General features: G+C 45.9%; 1 protein-coding gene and 1 non-coding gene across 5 annotated transcripts in view; both read left to right on the top strand.

Annotated features, from left to right (window-relative positions):
• RAB11FIP4 (RAB11 family interacting protein 4) overlaps nt 1-9,765 on the top strand; it is a 130,383-nt gene extending 120,618 nt beyond the window's left edge. For all 4 annotated transcript variants that reach the window (XM_005230706.4, XM_027777260.2, XM_055795744.1 and 1 more), the window contains 4 exons: nt 86-223; nt 737-895; nt 1,237-1,380; nt 3,126-9,765. In XM_005230706.4, the coding sequence (XP_005230763.1) occupies nt 86-223; nt 737-895; nt 1,237-1,380; nt 3,126-3,242 (558 nt within the window). In that variant the 3' untranslated portion in view covers nt 3,243-9,765. The remainder of the gene's footprint in view (nt 1-85; nt 224-736; nt 896-1,236; nt 1,381-3,125) is intronic.
• A 6,413-nt stretch (nt 9,766-16,178) lies between these two features.
• Nucleotides 16,179-16,250, top strand: TRNAT-CGU (transfer RNA threonine (anticodon CGU)). The gene has a single exon. It is a non-coding gene; the product is annotated as a tRNA-Thr (tRNA).
• Nucleotides 16,251-25,046: the final 8,796 nt, after the last annotated feature.

Consider the following 25,046-nt stretch of genomic DNA (forward strand, 5'->3'; position numbering starts at 1 on the left):
CAGCTGTGTCTGTAGATTTGTGTTGTAAAACTGAAGATGGCTCATGCACTTACAAGCTAGCTATGAAGTTCCCCATTTGTTCTAGGAAAGGCAACGCATGTCAGATAGGTTGGAAGACACTAGTCTGCGACTGAAGGATGAGATGGATTTGTACAAGAGAATGATGGACAAGCTGCGGCAGAACAGACTGGAATTTAACAAGGAGAGGGAAGCCACACAGGAGGTAGGTGTCAGGAGTGGTGTAAGACCAGGCAATGGCATCTCATCTGCATGGAAGCCCATCTGAAAAGAATGGACAGGCAGAATGAACACTGGAAATGCAATATCCAGTGAATGTATTACTGGATTGTGTTTCTATGGGAGGGGTACCCATAGTGCAATGAATGCTGCAAGAATATCTGATAAATGGCAATCCCTGACCCAAAGGGTTTACAGCTCTTTGAGAACTTGCAGCCTTGAATGTGTGCCCTAGCATTTCCTTTACTATGTTTGCAAGGGGAATTATACCGCTCAGACATGAAGCTTAGAAACCAGAGCCACTTTCAGCTTTCAAGAGGTTTAAGTGAACTGGGCTTCCGTAGAAGAGCATGTGGCTGTATTGTAGGACTGTCTGGCCTCAACCAGGCTCACAGAGAGCTTGTGTCAGAGTACAGAGGTGCAGCACAGAGATGGGTGCGTACAGGGAGGTCTGGTTGTGCAGGGGCTGGAGAGACATGGCCTGCTTGCATGCCCACAGCTCATTGAAGACTTGCGGAAGGAACTGGAGCACTTGCAGCTGTACAAGCTGGAATGTGAGCGTCCTGGACGTGGGAGAAGCTCTTCATCCAGCGTGAGCGAATTCAATGCCAAAACCAGAGAGGTGGAAATGGAGCACGAAATAAAACGGCTGAAGCAGGTGAGCAGGGAAGGGCCTCTTGATCCATGTATACAGGACTGTTTTGAAAAATGTCTATACCTGCAACCTCTAGCGCACTGTGTTTAGATTCTCACATAAGCACAAGACCTGCATTGCATCTGACAAGGACTTCTTTGCAGGTGATGTAAATTGTGCACATAGGAGACATCTATGATTCAGGCAGGGAGGACTGGTCAGTGCTGATAGGAGAGTTGCTGTTAGCTTGCAAACTTGCAGCCTTACCGTATGCCATCCAAGCTACCTGTGATTTTAAAAATTTATTTTTTTAATGAAGCCTGCTAGGAAGAACTTAAAAGCAATGTCTCTTCATCCTTAAATAGGAGAATCAGAAACTTCGTGACCAAAATGATGATCTTAATGGACAGATCCTAAGTCTTAGTCTTTATGAAGCTAAAAATCTCTTTGCAACGCAAACAAAAGCCCAGTCACTGGCTGCTGAAATTGATTCTGCATCAAGAGATGAGGTAATACGCTTTTCTTAAATCAAGTACTGCATCCAAAAATATGCATTTTTCGGTGTAATTAACTGTCAAGGTTGAACTATCTGAAGCTGACAAATGAACAACAGAAAAAATCTGCTTTGCAGATCAAGTGTGTTAGAAGATTGCCTTAAATCTAAGTGGTTTTGGATGCTGCTTTTAATATAGCTCTTCCATTTGTGTGTCTCAAAATACTGGCATTATTAGAATCTTGGTGAAGTGCTTTATAATGGTTTTATTTTAACATCTTCTATCTTACAGGGTATTGTGATATTATGACATTAATTTCATACAGAAATTACCATAGCTAGTCATTTAAGTTTATACTTTGTGTTCTAGATTTAGTTCTAAGTTCCTTCAGTAACAAACTTGCACTTAGATCTAAATTTGACCTATATATTCCCTGTAGCAGAGCTGAATTCTTGGCAAAAATAGGTGGTGTGCAAATAATAGTCTGATAATGCTTTGGAAGATATTATCAGAGACCCATTTGTATATGGGCTGAGTCAAGCTGGTATAGCTTCCTTTAAGCTCTAGGACAGATCGTGAGATCAGGCCATGTAAGAGCTCCCAGGGGAAAAAGACAGGTTAGTGATAAAGGAGATGAAAATAATTGTTTGCCTTTTATGCTTTACTACTTCTGGACAGAACTTCCCATTTCTTCTTCAAGAGGGGTCCTGAGCCAGACCGTTTTACCCAGCCTGTACCTGAATGACCCTTTTAGCCTTAGGTCCTGTGCAGTCCCTTGACCTGAAGTGCGTGCTTGAGTTTCTGCCTGAACCAGAGCACTGTGAAGGAAGGCTGTTTAATTGTTGAACTCTAATCGGGTGAAAGCAAATTGGGCTTTTGCTATTGTCAAGAAAAATCTTTATTTCTCCTTCTGAATCTCATGACTCCGGCTCATGCAAGGAATGCTCAGCACTCCTCTGAAAGAGTGCTGTACAGCTGTGGCCCAGGCATAGTAAACCTCACAGACCGGCACAGACTTTTCCTATTGTGCCATTTGTCCTGTATAATCAAAATGAAGGTAAGAAACTGCAGATTCAGGGTGGGACTTCTATGAAGGCTAATGAAAATGGACACCTAAATCACATCAGCTTTAGAAGAATTTGGGGTTCTGGCAGTCCTGGGCAGTTTTTTCAGTTTGGCATTAAGCATGCAGAGTATAAAAGCAAGCAGTCTTCGTCTTTGGAGAGTCTGAGGGGCCTTTCACAGCTCAAAGGTTTAGTGAAACACATGTATTTAATATAGAACATAGAATATTCACTGGGTTGTTCTTGAGGAGTATGTAGCTGTGTTGTTTGGGAGTTTTTTGAGAGAGTATGCACATGGTACAGAGGGAGCCCATATTGTTTCCAGTGCAAAATACTGAAATCCTTGTTCTGTTCAGCCTTTCATGCAATGTACTTCAGATTTCAGTAGATAGGAAAAAAAGTTGTCATGAAGCTCTTGAATGAGCTCCCTCATCTCAGCGCACGGCGTGGATGCAGGAGGTTGATGAGGAATTTATTTCAAACAACCTGCCAAAAAGATCCTTCTGTAACAGTAAAGGTCTTTAACATACAGATTGTTTCCAATACAGATACAGGGAGGAGCTGGAGGTAGAATACCTATCACAGAAGGACTTGGTGATCCCAAGCAGGCACTGGTCTCTCACCTGTCTGAATTTCATGCTATTATGTAAACTAGTGAGAATATTTCAAGAGTAACTTCAAAATGTTACGTTTCAGCTCATGGAAGCCCTTAAAGAACAGGAAGAGATAAACTACAGATTGCGACAGTATATGGACAAGATCATTTTGGCAATCCTGGACCACAACCCATCTATCTTGGAAATAAAGAACTGAAGAGAATGTGAGAAGAAAAAGCAGCAACTGCCTGATATTTCTGCACATGCCACTGGATCTAAACAACACTCTGATACTGTAAATTAATCTATAAATATATATATACACTACGTGTGAGTGTGGGTGCGCGGGTGTGTTTATATGATGTTTGGTACACTGTTATTTGTCATTGGATTGGCTTGGTTAGACTTTTTCCATGCACTTTCAATACTTGTGATAAGATGGATACTGTATATTAATGTAATAACAATATAACTGGATCATGCTGGTTTAGATACTGGACAAAATGACTCTACCTCTAGTTGTAAAGGTAAAAAAGACAATGGAAACATATGGATGTGGCCCTAACTTTAGGAGCAAGAATTGTTCTTTCGTTCTTCCAGGAATTTGGGTACCACAAACCAATTAGCATACCCAGGTTCAGTTCCTGACTGGTGCTGACTGTGTAATTTCCTATCTGATTTAGTTTTAGTACTGAAACCACATATAAGATGATAAAAACAAACTTTGGGGAAAAGGAAGGACACCAAGTAAAAGGGAAGAAGAGGAAGATATTGTAGAACTGTTGCTGTTTGTGAAAAATCACCCTCCACTTGTTTGCCACTGTCAGCACAAAGTGCTTTTTATGCGAGATCACTTTGAGGCCTGCTTTGGGATGCTCTGAGCCAGCCTGCTCTTCAGCGTGTATGCGCATGTGTGTTTCTTACGTCAGGGTTCCTGTAGCAATGAGGCTAAGAAGCTCTTCAAATCTGTTCCCCTATTTTCAGGGGTTTATTGTGGGCCATTAAGGTGAATTCTGAGATCCTTCCCCTTCCCCTCACCCTTAGTTTTAACAATTTCACTGAAGGAAGACATTCCAGTTCTTACAAAAAAAAAAAAATAAAAAAAAATACTCACTTTAGTGGGACGAGCAGCCCTTGAAATTATGTCTTGAGTTGCTTTCCCACCCGAGATAGACATTTTATGGGCAAGCTATGGAGAGGACTGGCTGGGTCCTAACACAGTGGTGGAGAGAAGTCTGATGTGGAGTGACTTTTACCTATAGGGCAGTAAAAAGAAAAAGAGCTTAGTCTTGCAGATGTTGCCAGTCTAGACTGAGTACACACATGCATACCTAAAACTCTGAATAGGGAACATCCTGATTTAGATGAGCAGTTGTGCAGGTGCTTAACTTTAAATGTGTACTGTGACTGCTCATAGAAGTCAGTGGGACAGGACATAAGCTTTAAAGTTGAGTGAATGCTTAAATGCTGCCTTAAATAGGGGTGGACTTCAACATGTCCTGTGTTCTCCTGAGTAGGATCTGTGTACTGTAGGGCTAGGACCTTTTTAATTAATAATGTAGCTTATATAAGGAGCTTATGGAATTGTTTGGCTAGTTGAATACTAAAAAAACCCTTTTATTCCATGCACTTTTTTTAAAGTAAAAATTTGACACTTTTAATTCACACCAACTGGCACAGAAAAATAGGCCCAATTATCTGGCTTTCCCCAGTGCATAGAGATGTTTCCTCTATTGAATACACTCCCCAGAAGAACGTTACAGTAGAATGACTGTGCTTTTCTGTGTGTTTCTTGCTGTCTTCTGCCCCTCGTATTCTCTTGATGTATCTTGGTGTGTACATGTGATGCGTTTTTCCTGAATTTGAATACATAAACACGTATTCATTATGAATGTAAATATATTTTTTTTTTCTGCAATCTCTGTGCTCTTGCCTTCAGTGATGTGTTACTGGAGTCATGGGAAGCGGAGAAGTACTGAAATCAGGCTTTCTTGAAGGCAAGAAAATAAAACCAGTTTGTTTCTATGGTCTGCATTAGGCAGGTGTGAAGTAACTGGAAAGTGAAAAGGACCAGAGGAATAATTATTGGACACAACACCCCAGCACACAAAGATGTCTCTGAGACTTAAGTGCTCTGGGAGAGATGGTACAGTCTTGTTCAAACAGTGATGTCTCGGGGCTGGTTTCCTGAGGCTCTAGGATAATCTGGAGGAAGGGATTTAAAAACTACTCCTTTGTCACCTGGGGCTGGTGTAAAATGTCCTGTGCTAAACTGCAGCAGCTTCTGTTTGTGGAGAAGCAGGTGGAACACCATGGACACCGCATGCATGCGCCTTTCCCACCTGTAGCTGCTTCTGGATGTGCTGCCCAGAAGGTAGGAGAGGAACAGTTAAGCCAGCGTGGTGCTACTTACAGTACGCTGCCTACAGGACTCTTCACCTGCACTTTAGTGATGGCGTGTCCCTCTGCATGGTGCATGTGAGTGAAGCTGTTGCAGGTCAGACTGGTAACTGAATGTTTTCCCCTAAATATTTTTAAGTAAACTGGACTTGGCTTCAAAATGTTAATAATCTAAGCCCCATTCCCATTAGGTAGAACATCAGCAAATGTTGAGGACTGTTTCACTGAGAGTTATGCTGAGCACTCGGGAAGCAGAGAGCCTGGCTTATTTCACTGAGACCACAGAGCCCGTGGACATGAACAGAAGACAGGACTGTAGCAATAGCCAAGTTTCTGTGCAGGTAATTATATGTAAGAGGTGAACAGTCACAAATAGTGACAAATAGTCATTAAATCTGGCTGAAAGCGGTATTCTAGCCAAGGTTATCCAGCAGTGGATTTTCTAAGACTTGCCGGACTTCTTGTTTACCTGTGTACCCATCCGCTTTTAGCATTTAGAAGCTCTTCCTTGCTCCAGTGTTTGCATTTGAAGAGTTGCCTTACCACCATGTTGGTGGTGTTTGTAGCTTTGTTTTATTGCATAAAGGAGTTATACTTCTGCTCCTGTGGTGCCCTTGGTGTAGTGCTGCTTTCTGTTATTGTTCAAATACATATCCAGGTAGTTGCTATGAGTTGGAGGTGAGAGAGGCGTTTCACTGGCAGATACATTTTCTTCTCTCTATATCTACCTACTAAAAATACTAATTAGCAATTGCATTCTTAGACTGAGTAACTACAGATACTAGACCAATTTGTCTTGCAGTCTAAGCCTTGGAGAACCCTTCCATCCCAGAAGAGTTGTCACGTTTTATGACATGCCAGGTAACTCAGTAATAAGGGATCACTTGATGGGTCATTGGGGAAGAGAGAAGAGTAATCTGATATCGACGCTGCGGAGAGTGTATGTTTTGATCAAGTGTCAGACACATTGGCAGAATGGACAGGAGATGTGGGAGATAGGGAGGCACCAGTTTTAGTGTCCTCTGGTAAATTTCTTACTACTTTACTGTGGGTTTCCTTTGTGCTCACAGCCAGCTGGGGAACTGCAGGCTGTGTCTGTTACTGTTGGTGGAACAATGGCTTCGCTTCTCTGGGTAAATAACATCAAACACAGAAATGTGGTATCATCGCATTCTAGCAATACTCAAACGCAGTGAACATTGTTGTGTCAAACCTGTGCTTCTCATTTAACCCTTAGGGGTGCAAACACAATCCAAGGTACTGTATCTTGATCTGCTCCTTAGTTCATTCTACTGTAGATTATGAAAAGCTAAGTGGTATTACAGTCAAACCAGCTGCAAACCACTGCAGGTATTTTTGTACAGTGAAAAAAAAAATTACTTGCTTCTGGCTAGAAGCTGTCCATCAGGCTAATCCCACATACAGCCTGCTGCAGAAAAAATACCTCTTTCAGAACCTGCACTTAAGAGTACCTGAAATGTAGTCTCAAGATTTTTCTAATGTTGGCTGCTTCCCTCCAGACATGAACCTTCAGCTGCTGCCTAGTTCTGGTTTTGGAGTGTGATGCTGATTCAAAACTACCTTGACATCCAAGGAGTACTTTTCAGATTTTTTAATAACTTCTATTAAAGACTCAAGCTGTTGAGTTTTTTGTCATGTTTTGAAGTGCAACAGTGGCAAATGCAAATTGTAACCATCCCATCTATTTTTAAAGAGGTTTTAATATGCAAATTTGTAGCAAGTCTAAAAATAAATAATCCAATACACTTTTGCTGGCAACTTTCCTGTTACAGTCTTGGGAGAAACTCAGATGTTTCTCAGCCAGCTCTGTAGGGAGTTGAACACAGCGTTATCAATTCTGAAAGATATGTGTATCAACAAATATTTTGCTGTCTGAAGGCAGCAGTGCTCCATTTACTTCAGTAGAACTGCATTACTTTCCAGAAAGGATTTTGGCCTATGGTATTTAGGCTCCCTAATCTGGTTAGCAATTGAGGGCTTGGAAGCTAATATATAAACATACATTGTGGCCTGCTACATCAGTCATTGTTCAGCGGTCTCTGCATCATAGTGCTAGTGACATGTGATGAATCGAAGAACTAGAATTTACAAATAAATGAATACTTTTTTTTTCTTCTTTAATGGCAGTGAATATACAGTGGTTTTCTCTTAAAACAAATACTGTATGGTGTGCTCTGAGGGATTTTTTCCAAGGAAGGAAGGAAGTAGCAGCTGATCAAACACTTGCCAAATCAGTGGCTTGGCTTATATTGATTTAAGTGAAAATTTGACTTAAACTTTAACTGAGTAGTTCCTGAATTGGTTCTGTTATAAGTAGCAATGCTTGTATTCTCGTTATGTCATTTGTTATCGAGGAACATTGTCAAAAAGGCATGACAGGTGATGTAACACAGCTGATTTCAAAGCATATAGTTCAACAGTTGCTGGCATTTGGTTCCTTTGCAGCATCCTCTGAGTTGTTTTCTCACTATTTTTCAACTCAAAATATCGATCCTAGGAGCAGTTTGCTGTTGAAGCATGTGGCATGTCTGGGTTTCTTATTTAATGAAATTCTGCATGTACCTTTAGAGTTTGATAAGGATTGCTGTAGGTGTTTGGTCTGAATCCTGTGATCCTGCCTAATGCACTGGGAGTTGCTCTCATGTGCAAGAGAGTTGTTTCTTTGTGGGATTCTTCCCCAGTATATGTTTGCTGACATTTGCATCCTCGGTCTTGTCCCCAGCCACTGTGCCCACTATCAGAGTGTCTGTGTACCTTGGAGCAGCCACTTTGAGCAGATGGGAGGATCAGTTTGCTTAAGTTTGGCTTTAGCTACTGCAGCAAAGAATTTTAGCCCTGTCTTTATACCAGGCCAGTTCTGTCTGTGCGTTTTGTGTGGTTCTGAAAACAATTGGTGTCCCATCTATGTGGCAAAATGTTGTAGCCGAATCTCACTGTGTGGAAGCACATGGGGTGAATAATCCTGAAGTCCATCCAGGTAAGGGATCATTGGGATGTCCCCATAAGTTTTGCCTTGATTCTCTGTAGCTATCCAATTGCATGCTGTGCTTGGACACTGCAAGGCACAGCCCTGCTAGCTCAGCCTACTCAGCATACCTTACAGATAATGACAGAAACATCTGCAGCTAGGGTCACTGTACCATAGTTTGCCACAGTGTGGAGCCAGCTAACAGGCTACATTGTGTTCTTAAACTTTTTTTTTTTTTTAGCTTACTGGCTTAAGTCTCCAACTTTTGTTCAACTGCGAGAGTAGTACCTATCCAAACATATAATGAGAGCGAGGTTACTTTTTACTTAAACTTTAAACCTAATGAGAACATATATTAACAAACATGGACTTCTGTGGTATAGTTTGGATACCTACCCCTAGAACCTGTATCTCTCTTTTATGTAGGTGTTCTTAGTGGTACAACTGTGATATCTGAGCTGTCAGCTTTTGCATCACCATTCTCAGCAGTGATACTCACCCTGGCAAGCCTCCGTAAAGCCCGTTGTGCCCTGGTGAAGGGCACAGAGGTGATTGTTCTGGCAGGCACACGTTCAATATGCAGATGGTAGGGGGTGCAGGAGGGCTGCAGTTACTCTTCCACCCAGACAGAGCACTGATCTTCTTACACTACCCAGCATCGGCCCCGTTTTATTAAATACCTTATCTGTAGCTGAATTATTCTGGCTTTGGAGAAAGGAAGTCAGAAGGGGAACAAAGAATATCATACAATGTGAACACTAGTGTGCTACAGGGCAGTAAATTTTGCACTGATGTATGTTTAAATACTGAGATATTTTGAGAATTACTGTAAAATCAGTTGTGGGAGCCATTTGTTTTGCTTTGTTGCTGTACTTATATTTTTTGCATGGTTACATATTTTAGTACTTGTGCCTTTTACTTCTCTGTTGTGAAGAATACATTTTATTTTCACATTGTATCTCCCGTTTGGGGCACTTTTTATATACACCTTTTCATTTGATCTTCATCTCTGGTTTTCATGTAATGTACATGTGTATATATAAAATAGATCAGATTTGTATTCATGTGCCTATGAGATGTAAAAAATACTCATTTTGTACAGGTTTTTTTAGAAGCACTAGGTCATGGTCTAAATTACGTAGCAAATGAAATTTTACATAATTAGCGGTTCTTTGTCTTCTTTTAGAAATGTTGTGTCAGATGGCTGGTCTCTTTTGTAAGGCAATGAATGTCACACACACACACTCCCCAGATTTCTTGTTCAAGTGTTGTTATGAGACGATTTCCATCCACTTGTTGGTTTTGCTTAATTCAAAACAATAAAACAGCTAACTAAAAGTTACAGTCCTAACTTGGTGATTATAGTTTTTATTCACACTAAAGCCAATTTGTTTTGTGTTATACTTGAAATGGACACCAGGTCAAAATCTCATTTGAACACGTTGCCCATTTCAGGTTAACTTCAGTTCTGGGATTATTTTTGTGGGAGTAGGCAAGTGATTTACTTTACCCATTGAAATGGAAAGAGAAATAGCATTACCTGTTCATAGACTATCCTTGGAGAGGGTAAAATGCTTTACATCTGTTCCCTCCCTGGCTTCTGTGGGAGCTTTTCCTGAAGACAGGAGTCCTGTATGACTGGAGATCTTCCTCTTGTGGCTGTGAGAAATGGGGTGTCTGGCTTTTCACAACTTGGCAGCTGTAGAATAAGCTCCTTCCCTTGGGGTTTGTAGCACTGCACTCTCCTGCAACATTTGGGAAGCTAAACAGATGCGTTATGATGGGCCATCTGTAACTGGCAATCGGGGACCGGGTCCTACAAGTGTCCTTCCATCCCACCAACCTCTTCTTGAGCCGGTGCTTTCGTTTCTTGAGCGTTGACCCCCTCATCTGGTGAGATGCTTGAATTGTTCCCTCCCTCACACCTTGTGGTTTATGGATACCCCACGCACCAGCCCCTGGATGCAGGGAGACAATAAACCGTGGTAAGTCACAAGAAAGAAATCATCAGTATCCCCTAAATCTCCCAAAACACAAAGTTTTAATCTGTAAAATAATATGTTCCATTCTCATGAAGCAGAATTCTTTAAAGTGAATTTGGCACCTGCTTGACAGGTTATAAAGCTGCCTTAGAAACAAGGAGGTGGGTTTGTTTTTTACTTCAGAGACTGCTTGGTTGAAAATGAGCAAACTCTACTCACTCCATTGTTACTGAAAAAAACTGAAAAAAGCAGGCAGCAAAAGTGTCATATAACTATTTTTAATCTCGTTCTGTAACTTATGACACGAGTGAAGTGACATTAGTACTGTTGCAATGTGCCATTACACTATATTCTCTGTATTTTCTTGAAATACTCTCTGGGGACAATAAAGAGGTCCTTGCTCGTGTGGATCCTTTCAGGTAGCTGTAATGTACAATCAGACATGTAAATAAATTATTTGCGTTCCCTGCATGACTAAAGCCTTGTCTGGAGCGGGTGCCTGGCCATCCCTGCTCGCCCCGCATCCCTGGGCGTGGTGGGCACCCTCCTCTGCCCCTGTGCTCGGTGGAGGCAGGACTGCGCGGTTCTGCCCTCGCCTGCCCGAAGGCCAGCTTCGCCTGAGGTACACGGATGTCACCAGGGAATGAGTTTGTCTCGGTACGTGCCTTATCCGACAGCCACCGCAACGTGAGCTTTGTGGGTCACACAGTGCTGAAGCTTCCCGGGACTGACCTGTTAATCTCTCCACCCACAGTGCTCTCCTGTGCAGCTGATGGGAGCTCCAGCTGTGAGCTGTTGGCAGGGTCCGGAGCCAGCTTTTTAATCTGACTTACATGTAATTATTTACTGACCCATGTGGCTAATGAGCATGTGCTCTGACTCCTTTCCTGGGGAGCAGCGGCAGGAGGGTGCAGCCTGAAGCCATGTCCTGGGGTGGGGATGGCCTGTGCCTGGCCGGTGCTGCCCGCCCTGGCGGGCCCACGGGGCACTGGGGAGCGGGGGTCACGGCCAGGCTGATGGCAACAGCTCTCACCTGCGCTGGGGGGAGGCCCCACGGGGAGCTCTGCCCGTTGCCAGGCCCCCGGGGCAGCTGCGCTCCCAGGTGTGCCTGGGTGAGGCCTGCTGGGAGCGGGAAAGCAAAGCTGGCCGTGAGGGGCCATGGTGGTGGTGGGAGCTGGGGCCCGTTGGCGGTGTGGTGTGTGGAGCCGGTGGGGACAAGCAGAGACCTTCGCTCCGGTGTGGGCTCAGGCTGGGACACCCCTGCCACCATCCCCAGTGAGGCGAGCTGTGCATGAGGCAGGAAGGCGGAGGACATGCCAGTGGCTGCAGGCCTTGACCAGCACTGAGGTAATTTTTTTTTTTTAATCTTCTCCTGTTTGAGCTGCCAGACCTACCGGCCTCTTCTCTGGTCTTTGGTTTTTTTTTCCACTCTAGCAGTTAAAATAATCTCAGTGGCTAGCTGTTCAGGTTCAAGGCTACTTTTTGCAGGTCTGTGTGGTGGAGTGAGGGGAGGGCACCATGGCGTGGTCACCTCAGGGGCACTGGCCCAGGGGCTGGTGTCTGTGGGCGCCATTACTGAAAAGAGGGACCTGTTAGTCTGAGAAAATGCTGCTGACAGAGGGGCAGCCGCAGCTAGCCTACAGAGGTGCTGGGTGCTTCTGACTGGGAAAAATGGCGCCTTTCTGTGGTGTGGTGGGAAGACTCCCAGGGTGAAGCGTCTCTTCAAATAGCCCTGTGCAGGTCACCGCCCCATCCTACCTGCCCAGCAGCATGCCAGAGGGAAACCATCAGGGTTAGCCTGGAAATGCCAGCAAAGTCCATGCTGACGTAGCCGCAGGGTGCAGATGGCTCATGGCTGTCCTCCCACAGGAGGCTTCAGTGGGTTTAAAGTTTGCCTCTTGAAAAGCTACCGCTGCCACCCCCAGCCTGCTTCTTTGTCAGGTGTCATTTGCACCCTTGATGTAAAAGAATGTGACTGTTTTGCACCCATGGGAATGACATTGAAGGATGTAAAGCCAGAGAACCAGGCCTGTGGGGTATTATTTAAGGTCTGAGGTGGAGGCTAACATGATATGCTCTCTGCCTCCACCTGGGCTCAAAGCAAGGAATGGGGGAAGGGAATTTTTGAAAGACTTCACTGATCAGTGCAAGAGTTGCAGGGCAAATGTTTTCCTTTAAAAAGCATTTTTATGATCTTCAAGTGATCGTAGCCTGCAGACTCCTTTGATTTGGCTGTCAGTAGTTTCTAAGCCCGGTATATGTCTTTTACAGGATCATCCCATGTGGTTGCTGGGCAGCTTTTCTCCCAGTCGGTACAGATATTTGGGGAATCAGAGCAAAGACAGCGTATGAATAATCTTTTGAGCAACATACCTATGTGTTATGTTCTCAGGCTTCCCCATTCCCAGATTCCTCATGGCAATGAGATGTTGGATATTCAGATTTATAACAGCAGGCTCAAAGAACGCTCCCTGCTGTGTATGCTAAACCGCTTTACCAGAGAGACACGGAGCAGTTTTGTTCCCAACTCTCAGCAGCTCAGGCTAACATGCTGTACTGCTGACCTACTTCCAGATCAATTACTCACTGGTACGCAAGAAAGACACACTGGGAAAGTAAATCAGCTGTTACTCGGGGGATAGGAATACATCAACACCATGTATCACAAAGTCTGTAATAGTTTCTAACAAATTATGCTGTTCCTCCTGGGCTGGGGAGAGCAGAGACTCTTGGGTCATTTTGCAACCAGGAATTAAAGCTCAGAACTCCCTGGGAGGTGACTTATCTTGCTCTTATCTTTTGAGGGGGAAGGGAGGAAGGGAAAAAGTTTGAAGCCAGACAGGTTAAATAAGGCAGCAGCAAAGTAGGAAATAGATGGCAGGAGCTGACTCCTGAAAACTTGGATGGTGGCAAGGAGAGCCATTACAAAGAGGAAATACACCTCGCGTGAGCGCAAGTGAGTACACTAGCCAACTCCTCTGGTCTGGCAGCAGGCTCTGATCTCCTCATGTTGTCTTGGCAGACACATTTTGTTGAACATAGCAATCTCAAAGCCATGACTTTGATGCTTTCCCTTGCTCTGTTTGCTGCTCTTGATGGCCCATGTTTCACTGTTTGCCTAGATTTCCGATGGCAGAGGTCTGGGATGTGTCACTTCACTCTAAATGTTTTTTGATGGATGTAATGCAGCAGGGACTCTCCTAGCTTGCATAACTCAGGGTAAGTTTTGTCCTTGGACCCAGCTGCTTTTTGCATGCAATAGAGGGGTTAGAGCATATGACTAGTAAATGGAAGACTGTCCCAGATGTAGAACTATAACTATTTGGGTTAGTGGTGACTTTAAAGCAACTTTGCAGTGATACGTGTCAGCACGTCTTCTGCACAGTGCTTAAACCCTTATTCCCTCACACTGAGATCTTTGTACCTTATCTTGCTAACAGACAAGGTAGTTAATATTTTGATGCAATAGCATATAACATAAGGTTACAACTCATAGTAAAGACTGTTTCTGAAAAGAAGGAAGACCTGAGCTGTGGTACCAAATGAGGTAGATGGAATTTAGCTGCTGAAAGGCTGCACTCATGCTCTCCCTGTTGTACCATAATGCAAACAAATAGCAGGTTGTGGTTTATGAAACACTTGTCTCTCTTGGCCACTGTGTGGCTTTTCTTAATGTGCTCAGGCTTTTATTTAAAACACAAACAGTCACCTGGCAGGGTTGCTGTCAGCCCTTCAATAATCCTCTGGTCTGCCAGAGCACTTTTCCTGTGTGACAGAGAAATAACCCTGACCAAACCTGTCCTTTTAGCCTCTCGGATCAAAGGGTGGACTTTGGAGCTGAGCTCTGGCTGTGCAAAGCAATGAATTGCAGAGTTGCACTGAAGCAAAGCAGGAGCAGAGGAGTTTGCTTTCACTGGTGGAAATACTGTATGAGCATGGATTTAAGATGCAGCTCTGTTGCCCCCCCCCCCCAGCAGCCCCCATGCAGGTGAGCTGCTGGCCAGGACAGCAGGTATAGCAGAGCTTCCCCGCAGCAGAGAAGGGCCAGGCTCTTTGCATCACCGCTGCCAGGGCTGATGGCTGTGGAGGGATGTGGTTAAACACCTGAAACGCAAAAGTCTAGAGCCATGGAGGGTGCAGGACGTGGCTGAAAACCAGCCATGAGTTCTGCAACCCCCATGGCTCCTGCCATCCTGCTGTTCTTGGCCTCTGGGTATCGCAGGGATGCTGGCTTCCCAAGCGACTGTACCATCAAAAAAGCAAACCTTAGCATCAGAGACCAGCTTGGAAATATTTGGCACAATATTTGTGTTAACACCTAAAAAGGGGACTTACCCTTAGGAAAGCAACTGTTCCTCTTTGGCATGAGCTGTTCAGACCTCACATGTTTTATTTATTTGTGCAAGGAGCACACTGCAAACGCAGTATGTGTTCTTGCAATAAAGGTTGTGCAACTTGGATCTGATGGGACAGGCAATGATGTCTGGTTACAAATTCATAGGTATATGGTGCAAAGAGGGATTATGAGATGTCAGCTCGATAGTGGGTTCTAAGTGTGCCTGGATTTTTTAATTTTCTTTTTGTTTGCTGAATTTGATTTGTGTTATTCAGGAGAAGTATGTGAGCCAAAAAATACCAGATTACTTTCTGCTGCCCAGCAATGCCTGAAAACTAGAAACCAGAATTAAAAGTTTCAATGCGAAGCTAAACAGTGGTTCAAAACCACAAACTTCAAATTCTTCCCTCCTGCCCTACAGCTAGTGGTGATAAAAATGAGAGCTGATTCATTTCTTGGGTTTTAACCAAGCATTAGCCATAAGACTAAATATTTGGTAACTGGAAACCCGGAGGAGGAAATATTAATAATGTAGTATTGTATTTATGATTGATGCTATTATGATTTTACTGGGTAAACAGAAAATAAGGGGGTTGAAGTAAAACGTGAAAATTCAGTTTGAATATAGGGAACACTTCCCGACACAGCCCCCTGTCAGGCCGCCCGATGCCGTCCCACGGGACGGGGTGGAAACGCTGTTGCTTGGCGCACGGAGGGTGCGGGGCGGTGCGGAGCGCGCAGAGCTCGCGCCCTCCCGCGGCTCGCGCTCCGGGGGGGCCTCCCTGCCCCCTCGCCGCCCCCGAAGCGGGGCGCGCCCCGCGCCCTCCCCAGCGGGTGCGGGGCCCCGGGAGCGGCCGGGCGGCAGGCGGGCCCCGCAGCGGGCTTTTTTCATACCAAACAGCCGCTGTTCGTGCCGCAGGCGGCAAGGCGTGTCCGTAGCGATGCGCGGCTCCCCTCTGTCGCGACAAACACTAGCGACTGTTGGCTAGGAGGCAGGAAAACCAACGTTCACCGATATGTCTTGGTCTCTCCCGAGCTGCCCGCGCCGGTGCTGCCGGCCGAACCCGGCGGGATTTGGGGGGCTTCTGAGCGGCGTCGCTCGGGGCACGGGGGCCGCGGGCCGGCTGGGCCCGCGCCGCAGCACGGCCCGCTCGCCCTCCCGCCCCGCCGTGCTGGGCGGTTCCGCGGGGCCGGCACCGCCCGGTCGCGGTGCCCCGCCCCGGCGCCGCACGTGCTGCAGGAAGCGCCGCGAACCGGGCGGGCGGCCCGGCGGCGTGCTGCGGTGCCGCGGCCCCTGCCCCGCGGGGCGCGGGCTGGGCGGCGGTCGGTGGGGGGTGCCGGCCCGTCCCGCCGCAGGTAGCTCCCCGGGGCGGGCGGCCGGGCCCGGCGGCGGGCGGGTGGCTCGCCGGCTTCCACTGGCGGCGCGGGGGTGCTGCTAGCCCGTCGGGCGCGGTGGCCAAGTGGTAAGGCGTCGGTCTCGTAAACCGAAGATCGCGGGTTCGAACCCCGTCCGTGCCTGCCGAGGCAGCGCGGTGCGCTGGCAGCCCCCCCGTGGGGGGGCCGCGGACGCCGCCTCGTTTGCGGCTCTTTTTTGCTTTCGGTGGCGGGTGTGGGAGCTGCGGGCCGGGGCCGCGCTCTGCTGCCGGGGCGCTCGGCGCGGCGGGTCCCGCGGAGCGGGGCAACTGACCCGCCGCGTGGTCGCCAGCCCCCGTGGATTCCCACCGTGGCCGCGATCCCCGCGGATCTTTGCCACAGAGCTGGGGGCGGGGGGGGCTCCACGGGGCGGAGGCCGCGGGGGGGAGCTCCGGCCCCGGTGCGGCCCCGCTGCCGTGCACCGCACCTGTGCCAAGGGGCACGGAAAGCGCCGCCTCGCCGCAGGGATCTCGCCGCGCTTTGTTCCAGGACAGTTGTCTTCACTGCAATGAATCATAGTTAAAATAAAGCTGATATTTGTGCTGCCTTGCTGTGGGGGAAGTGTTGGGTGAGCTGGGGAGTGATGGATCCCTCTTGCTGTTGCTTTGTAGGTGTGAGGATTGGTGTAGTTCTCACATAGAGAGTCCTTAAATGATAGAGGGAGGCCAAATCCTGGAGTAAACAAATACGGCTAGGAAAAGCTTCGTGCAGTTGTACTGTTTACACCAGAATTGGCCTGGATTGCTTGGTTCTTAATACAAGTTTCACACATGTGCAAGGGCATTTCTGCTGGCTCTGTATAACATCACTTAAGCTGCTTTCAGACAGCTTAAAATATGTAAAGAATAGAGACATTTCATTGCAAAATTGCAATAGCCAGATATCTGGGAAGAGCTGAGGACCCTGTTCCAAAAAACTAGCTGCTTCCTTCGATGCGTAGAAAAAGCCGGCTTTTGTTGTTTTATGTGCCACACTTAGCCTGGGACTGGGTGGGTAGGAGGCTATTTGTCTTTCTAAATAAGCATTGGAAGTGTGTGTGTGTAAGATGTTTGGGGAGGTTTGTGGAAAACGGTTCTACAGTATGTTATTAACGAGCTGCAAAAAAAGCCACAGTACATTTTGATATAAAAACAGGAAATGCAGTTTAGAACTTTTTTAGAAAAATGTAGACACCATTTTACTTGGAAAATGCAGTGCTGTCAAAATCCTGTCAACTTTGTTGGAGGCCTTTGAGGACGAAAGTTCTAGCTTTGAAACACCCTATTTTGACTTTGTATTATTATTATTTTTCTACAGCATCTCACATCAGAATGTCAAGCCAAAATGTTTCTAATGATTCAAAAGCCGTCTTGCAGCTTTTGCAGAGAATTTCAGAATTCTGTGGGTTTGTTTCTGGTTGAAACCAATTGTGAAACCACGGTCCTCCCTGAAACAGGCTTGCCATCCCGTAAACCTGAGCAGTTTAGTCTTGCCCAAACGTGTGCCACAAACCCAGGACCAAGAACCAGATATTTCAATAAAGCTCTGGCACTGCCATTCCCTGTGGCCATAACACATCCAGGCAGCTTACCAGTTGCTTAACTTCAGTCTCTGCAGAACTGGAATATTCACTCCTAGCTCCTGGGTGTCTTGTCAGGAAGGTCCTTTGCAGACTCTGTATATGGCTCCTTGGAGAGGAGCCCACAGGAAAGCTCTGTACCAGGACTACTGATGTACATCTTCACTCTTGGAACAAGCTCACCTGCCCAGATCCTTTCTGTTCTGTAACATGTAGTTCTGCCTTCAAGGCTCCCCAGTGTGTCTGTGAAGAGCTAATCCCAGGGCAGAGGTGTTTTTTCCCAGTCTTCAGGACCATCTTTTTTTGGCTGTTGGTTTTGCTCAGCACAGCACAGTCCTGGTCTGCGATACAGGCCCCTGCTCACCCTCAAAGTGTGACTGAAAAATGGTGTGTTGGTTGTAGGAGTCAAGAAAGTCCAGACAAAGCTAAGGAGGTGTTCCTGTACAGCAAAGAATGGGCGGGGACCTTGCTATAAATACCACATTTCAACAGGTAAAGCTTTCGGAGGAGTTTGTCACCTCTGAAAAGTTCTGGTTGGCTTGTTAGAAGGTATGCAGCTGTGCTTCGGGGCTCACATGTAAAGTTTACACCAGGGCAAGGTGCTGTGCTGAGCCTGCTGGAGACAAAGTATGAACAGCCCTGGCTGAGGCAAGAGTGGAGGCTGCGAGTTACTTAAGATAACTGGGGGAATACTTCCAGCAGGAGCTCAGGGTGTGAAAGTCTGGCCCCACGCGTGTCTGTCACCTGGCACGCGTGCTGTGCATGACCTGCCTCCTTGGGACAGGAGCACTGCATGGTTTGTTAACAAAGCTGGAAATCAACAGCTAGACCTCAATTGATGTGAGTTAGCAGAGAGCTGCGCAAGGTAATTAGACTGTGTCAGCTGACCCTGTGTGTGAGCAACATCCAGCCTGAAAATAAAACCCGTATAAAATTTTCTGCCCGTCACACCTAGGCAGAGCTGGTCCTGCTACTCCCTCCCTTCCTGGGTTGCTGGTGTGGGCACCAATGGGGCCTTTTGGTTCTCCTTTCTCCCCTCTCTTTGGTGTCTCCGCACCTTCGCTTTTTGTGGGAGCTCCCAGCATGACAAGGTTGTGTTGAGGCAGATCACGTGTTTTCTCACCTCCCAGATTCCTGGCCCCCTCTTCTGACTCATTCAGGCAATAAATTTGATTTTGGCTTTAATTTAATAGCTAAAGTCCTGAAGTGCCAATGAACTTTAATCAAGATGCTTATGATCTGATCATAGCTGTGCTGGAGATGGTTTTGGTTTGGGTTTTTTTGGTGGGTGAGGGAGAGCTGTTTATTTTGGATACAAGTCCTGACCAAAAACATAAAAAATTTTAGGTGCCCCATTTGAGTTGCTTTAAGATCTTTGATTTTATTCCAGAAAATACTGAGTAGCCTCCCTCTGAATATAACACCTCTATTAAATGAGGAGTTATTAAATGAGGCCCCTTTTAATTACCTAATAAAAACACATTACAATGACTGTACTTAAAAGATGTGTTAATGCTAGAAATCTTGGCCATATTTAGATACAGAATTTCCTGACATTTCTGGTTTGACAAACCAGTTATTCAGAATCCAGACATCTTCATGACCCCTTTAAAATAAGTGTTAAAATGACTCAATTTTAACAGCAGTATTTCTGAATTGTGTATTATATGTATTTTTGAAAGGCTGACAGAAAATGCTTGCTTTTGAAAGGTAAGATGTGAATGGGGACTAAAAGCATAATGTTCTTTGTTCGGATTATAATAACATTTTCAGTTCTTTGCAACTCTCCTGAGTGTCTGTTGCGTCCTCCCCAGGGTCAAACTTCAGCAACTGAAAACCAGTGTGTTAGCAACATAGGAGGAGCTGTGTGTCTGGTGCAGAAATAGTAGTGAGATCATTCGAAAGCCTTGCGCAGATCTTGCTGTATGGAGCTGGGCAGGGGGATTGCCGCAAAAGCTCTTCAGACCCTCTTCTCCCATTAATAACGTGTTAGATTGTATTCCAGCCTCTCTTGCTCTTTGGGTATCCCTCCATGGGACGGCTGACACCTTTTTTTTTTTAAAAAAAAAAAAAAAAAAAAAGAGAGAGAGAGAAAAAAACCCCAACAACCCAAGCCCTGAAACCTTGAACTTCGAAAGAAAAGACATGTGCCGAGTTGTGCAAATAGATCGTGGTGTGCCAGGGGTGAGCAGGCTGCCTGAGCCAGCTGGGCCATGTGCTGGCGGAGCCCTTGCTCTCTGCAGCGGGGCTGGTGTCGGGGCAGCCGGGCCCTGCCTTTGTACATGGTAAATAGCAGGGCCAAGCTGGGAGGATGCTCGGCGTGCAACGCGAAACTGCAGTGACGTTTCCTGCAGATTAGACAGCTAAGTGTACAAATATTTTGTAACAGTGCGGGTGCTGACGAGACCACCAACAAACAATTGAGGAGGAGACAGTGATCTTAGATGAGGCAGGAGAACACTATAGGCAGTATTGTCTGAATCCTAAATATATGGCTGAGTAAATTAACCCATGAGTAAATAAACCTCAACTGTGGAAATCTTCACATGGCTACAGCAATGTGATTCCCATTTCCATTATGCCTGGAATGTAATGGACTGCTGAAGTTTGACCAAAAGGCATTTCTTGTGTCAAAATGAAAAATTACAGATCAAAAGGGTGACTTTGCAGACAAACATATCGATCTAAAGCCTGGGTGACACAGACTTCCTGGAAGAGAGCCCAGAAGCATGTCTGTGTTTAAAGTCAAATGGCTGTAGCCTTTTACCACTGATGAATAAAAAATGTTTTTGTCTGCATGCCGAAGGCTCAAGCAGAAACAGAAATTACTCGATTTGTTCTGCCAGAGGAGCAGGTACGTGTTTGCGAATAGTAATCCATTGAACCCTGCCGTTTTCAGCAATTTAAAAAATGACAGTAAGACAGGAAATAAAAAAAATTCCCCCTTGAAAACTCTGTTTATGGCATCAGTTGGAGAGGCAAAGAGAGTTGTCTCGTTCTGTGTTCAAGGGTCAAAGCTACTGGTGTCCCCTTCTCTAGAAACGTGATGAGGGCAGCAGTTGTGAAGCTCCTCCGTGAGGATCCCAGTTGTATTTTTGCTTTGGTACAACACCTGTAGAGGTCCAGTCCTGAGGATGGTACTATAGATCCTAAAGAAAAGGTCCAGGTATGCCTCCCTGACCAGGATTAATGAAGAGGTCAGCGCAGCATGCTGATGCTGCTGCTCCTCTGAGAGCAAGGTGTAACATCACGAGTGGTGGCAGTGGGATTTTGTGAATGAGCAATGTGGGCAGCAAGGAGAGGGAGTGGGAGTCCTTATTGCCATGCTGTTGTAGTGCAGAGCAGTCTTCGGTGCCTTGCTTTTCCAAGGGAACCCGTGAAAACAGAATTTAAATGGAAAAAGTGGTGCTGAATGGCAGCGAGTGCTTCTGTGAAGCCCAGAAGATGCCAGCTGACATTCCAGGCAGAGTGTCTGAAATGAACTGCAGTTATGCAGGGAAGGAGGAGTAAGGGGGATGGATGGATGGGAGATTTCTAATCTCACCTCCTCCAGTATGTTTAACCTCAGCAGCACGGGGCCTACTGGTCACAGACACCCTGCTCCTCTCCCTCTTTCTCTCTCAGGTGCTTATTCATGTTCCTGACTGTAAACTGCGTGAAAGAAGCAGAGGCTCAGAGCCCAGGCCTAGAAGGTTTTGCATGGGGGTTCTCCTTATCCGTGTGAATACCCTCTTGCATTCACCACTGAGTGGTTTACTGCAGTAAGCAAGCTGTTGCAGGATGAAGGGCAGTAACATGAGTATAGCTTTTTGTTATGACCTTGATGTAAATTGGAAAACAAATATATTGGAGCTGATGAAATTATATGTTTGTAAATGCAGTGCCGTGGGAGCAGAGTCAGATTGGATTTATATAGCTTCTGAACTATTAGTCCTTATATGAATCTCGTATTATGGAGAATGATTTCCTTTGCATTCTGCACAATACAGCTCCGCCTGCCTGGTGATTATGTTGACAAAGCTAGGCTTCAGATTCCAGCCCGAGACATCACGTCAGCAATGCAAAAAGCATCAACAACAAACAGAACAAGAGACAAAGGGCACAAAGTGAGACACAGGAGGTTCCGACTGAACATCAGGAACACTTTTTCAAGTGAGGGTGACTGAGCTGGAACAAGTTGCCCACAGAGGCTGTGGAGTCTCCATCCTTGGAGACACTCAAAAGCCATCCGCACACAATCCTGAGCAGCCTTCTTTAGGTGGCCCTGCTTGAGCAGTGGGTGGACCGGGTGACCGCCAGAGGTCCCCTCCAACCTTAACCTTTCTGTGATTCTCTGAAACTCCTTTGCCTTTGAACTCAGTACTGTTTGCTGCTGCCTGAAAGACCCAGGGTCAAACCTGCCCCTGCACTAACAGCAGCGGGGCTTCTTCAGGGTGTGCTCCCTGTGACTGTGGCTTGCCATCTCATTTGTGGCAGCAGTAATTCAAATTGTAGTGCTGAGTTGGTGCAATCATCTAAGTTAAAGTATTTAAACTGTATATGAATTCAAGGCAAGGACAACCTAATATAGAATTTAATATTTACTGTCCTCGAAGAAGCTATAATAAACTTAGACAGGAAGCTCAAGCAAGAGATGGAGCAGTCAGCTAGCATTGCAGATATGTTGGAGGGTTCTTGGGAACACCAGCCTGAAACTTCTGTATGTTACTGCTGGACACTGCGGTCATCAATTGAACCCAGATGGTCCTAAGAGTTTGATGGCATTGTGCAGTTTGCACTTCACAGCCTTATTGCGACTGTGAGGATTGTGCAGCTGAATGGATGGATTCCTTGTCACTAATTTCACAGGGACTGTACCCAGGTTCAAACGTATTTCATCATAGGAAAAGGAAAGCAGAAGGCATGTGAGGCTTTACTGGTGTAGCTGGGTTTAAAGCCTCATTTCATACTCCCAGTGTGTAGATGGGAGGAATAATACTGTGGCAGCATCTTTGATTTTAAGAAAGCATCTTGTATAGCCCTGGGAACACTGTCCCTCTCAGCAGTCACTGTAATGCCTTGGTGCCCATGTAAGACCTGTGCAGTGAGAAAGGAGCTTCCACTCTGAGCCTGATCCTGCTCCCTGTGAGCCTCTGCTGGAGCTGAATTCCTGACTCCTGTCCTTTCATCACTCTGGGCCCAAGCAAAAGAGTGCTTGTGAGCTACCAAATATAGAATGTGCGCAGCCTATTTCACAACTGGAGCTTGCAAATGCTGGAGTGGATTTCATGGACTGAAGCCCCCCAGGGAGGGAGCATTACAGTAAATAATGTTAGTGCATTTGTTTAATCCCTGGGAATTGTGGAACATAGGATTAAAGTGGGCTAAGGGGATTTCCCCATTGACAGCTGCTCCTCTGTGCACAAACACACACACACACTATTTTTTTATATGTAACTTGTTCAACCCTGAAGAATTTAAACTGCATATGGCACTGTGCATAACATGACTGTTGTTTCCACATCTGGTTACACATATCTGTCTCCCCCAGTAATTGTCTTTAATAGACACAATTGGGGATGAGGTAGTTGTACTAAGAAGAGACATAGCTCTGTGTTTGAACAGGAAACTGTTATTTCTGAGTGTAATCGTAGCTCATCAGTCCTGTGATTTTCTCCTCTCCCCCATACACACACAAGCATATTTGCTTTAAATATGAAGGCCCTATTTATGGTGGGGCACTCGTGTTGTACTGACAGTTTGCCAGAGGTTCTTTGGATGGGCAGAGCCTTGGCCAGTGAGCAGAGCACTGGACCACGTCTACGCTGTGACTGGAGGCTGGAGCTCACTGGTGTTACGTGGGTGCTCAGAGCAGAACAACCAGGTCGTAGTAAGGATCTCAGGAGGACTGCAGTTTCTAGAAATCCTTAATGGACTTGGCTGCTCAGTGTTCCTGCAGAGGTACACAGGGTCAGGCCACCTCCCTGCAGTACATCATATTTACACATTTCAGAACTTTTAATCATAAGCTTGATATTCCTATGGTTCTGATAAAAAAAAAATATTAAAAAAAATCTGAGACTGTCTCTGGCATGAATCCATATGTTCAGGTGAAGACCAGAAAAGTTCATCCTGTGCCATCAGTGGAGTTTCAGTTATTTCTCTCGCTACTTTGTGTTCAAGTTTAACTTCGTTGACAATCCAGTCTCTTTGTCAACAAGGTCTGATGCTGAAATACCAAGCTGTTGGCTACAAGCCACGCTTGCTTACATGCTGCTTAGTACCACACACTGGAAAGTTAACAAATCAATGGCTCTACTTGCAGAGAAAGGTATTGCATAAGCGCGGGCAGGATCAAGAAAGAAAAACTCAGAATAATGCATGCATTCAACTAGACCAAACTGTGCCCGCAGGGTCTAAGCATGTCCCAGTCAGCAACGTGCAGTCCAGTCTCCCACCCATAGAAGCTCCCTTCTGACTTCAGAGGTATCACACCAGCCTTCCACTTTGTGAAGCCTATAAAGAAGCTACTACATCTGGTTCATGGCTCTTGTTAAAATGTTTCTTTTTTCTAAACAGGGCTATTTTCGGAAGTGATAGAATCTATTGTTCCATAGTTATTGTTCTGGGGTATTGTTGGTCTAATGTTATTAATATATTAGCCCTTTGGCTGCCAAACGGTTTGAAACAAACTGCTTATATTTATTTTTAGAATTGTAAAAGTTGTGATGCTTTACAACTTGATATGCTTGTGATTACATCTGAACTGAATGCAGAGTTAATCCTCTGCCCAGCTCCTATCCAGACAGGGGCTGTAGTCATGCATTCCCAGCACACGGGTTCTGCACACCACAGAGAGCAGCCGGCAGGTATTTGTGAGAGCAGATGAAGTCCCGAGGCCTGACCTTCTCAGGTATGGAAGTGCCTCCTGCCACAGGAAGGCATGCCTGAAACAGGCCTTATCCAGTTACCACCGCAGGACTGCCAGTGCCGTCAGTGGGAGTGGGAGCGGGCTGCCAGCAGCTGAGCACATCTCGTGGGACTAGGCTCCCTGTGTAAGACCTCCCGCTGGGCAAAAATGTGTGAAAGTCTTGCCTTGCTCTCATGGAAATTAAGAAGCACTTCACATCAGTACCAGTGGGGGCAAGATGAAAGCAAGAGGCAACATGTATGAGGCTGCTGAAAATAGCAAATTAAACGGTTGGTCAGGACACCAGCTAAACAGTATGCCATCAGCTTAATTTGGAAGAAACTTCTCCATTCCCTGGCTCACGCCAGGAATAAGAGGTTGCTGGATGTAACTTGCAGTCTCTGTAAGAGTAAAAATCTCTTAGTTTCTAAAAGCTGTTGAGGACTTTTCTGGT

Source organism: Falco peregrinus, chromosome 2 (genome assembly GCF_023634155.1).
Source record: "Falco peregrinus isolate bFalPer1 chromosome 2, bFalPer1.pri, whole genome shotgun sequence".
Classification (NCBI taxonomy): domain Eukaryota; kingdom Metazoa; phylum Chordata; class Aves; order Falconiformes; family Falconidae; genus Falco; species Falco peregrinus.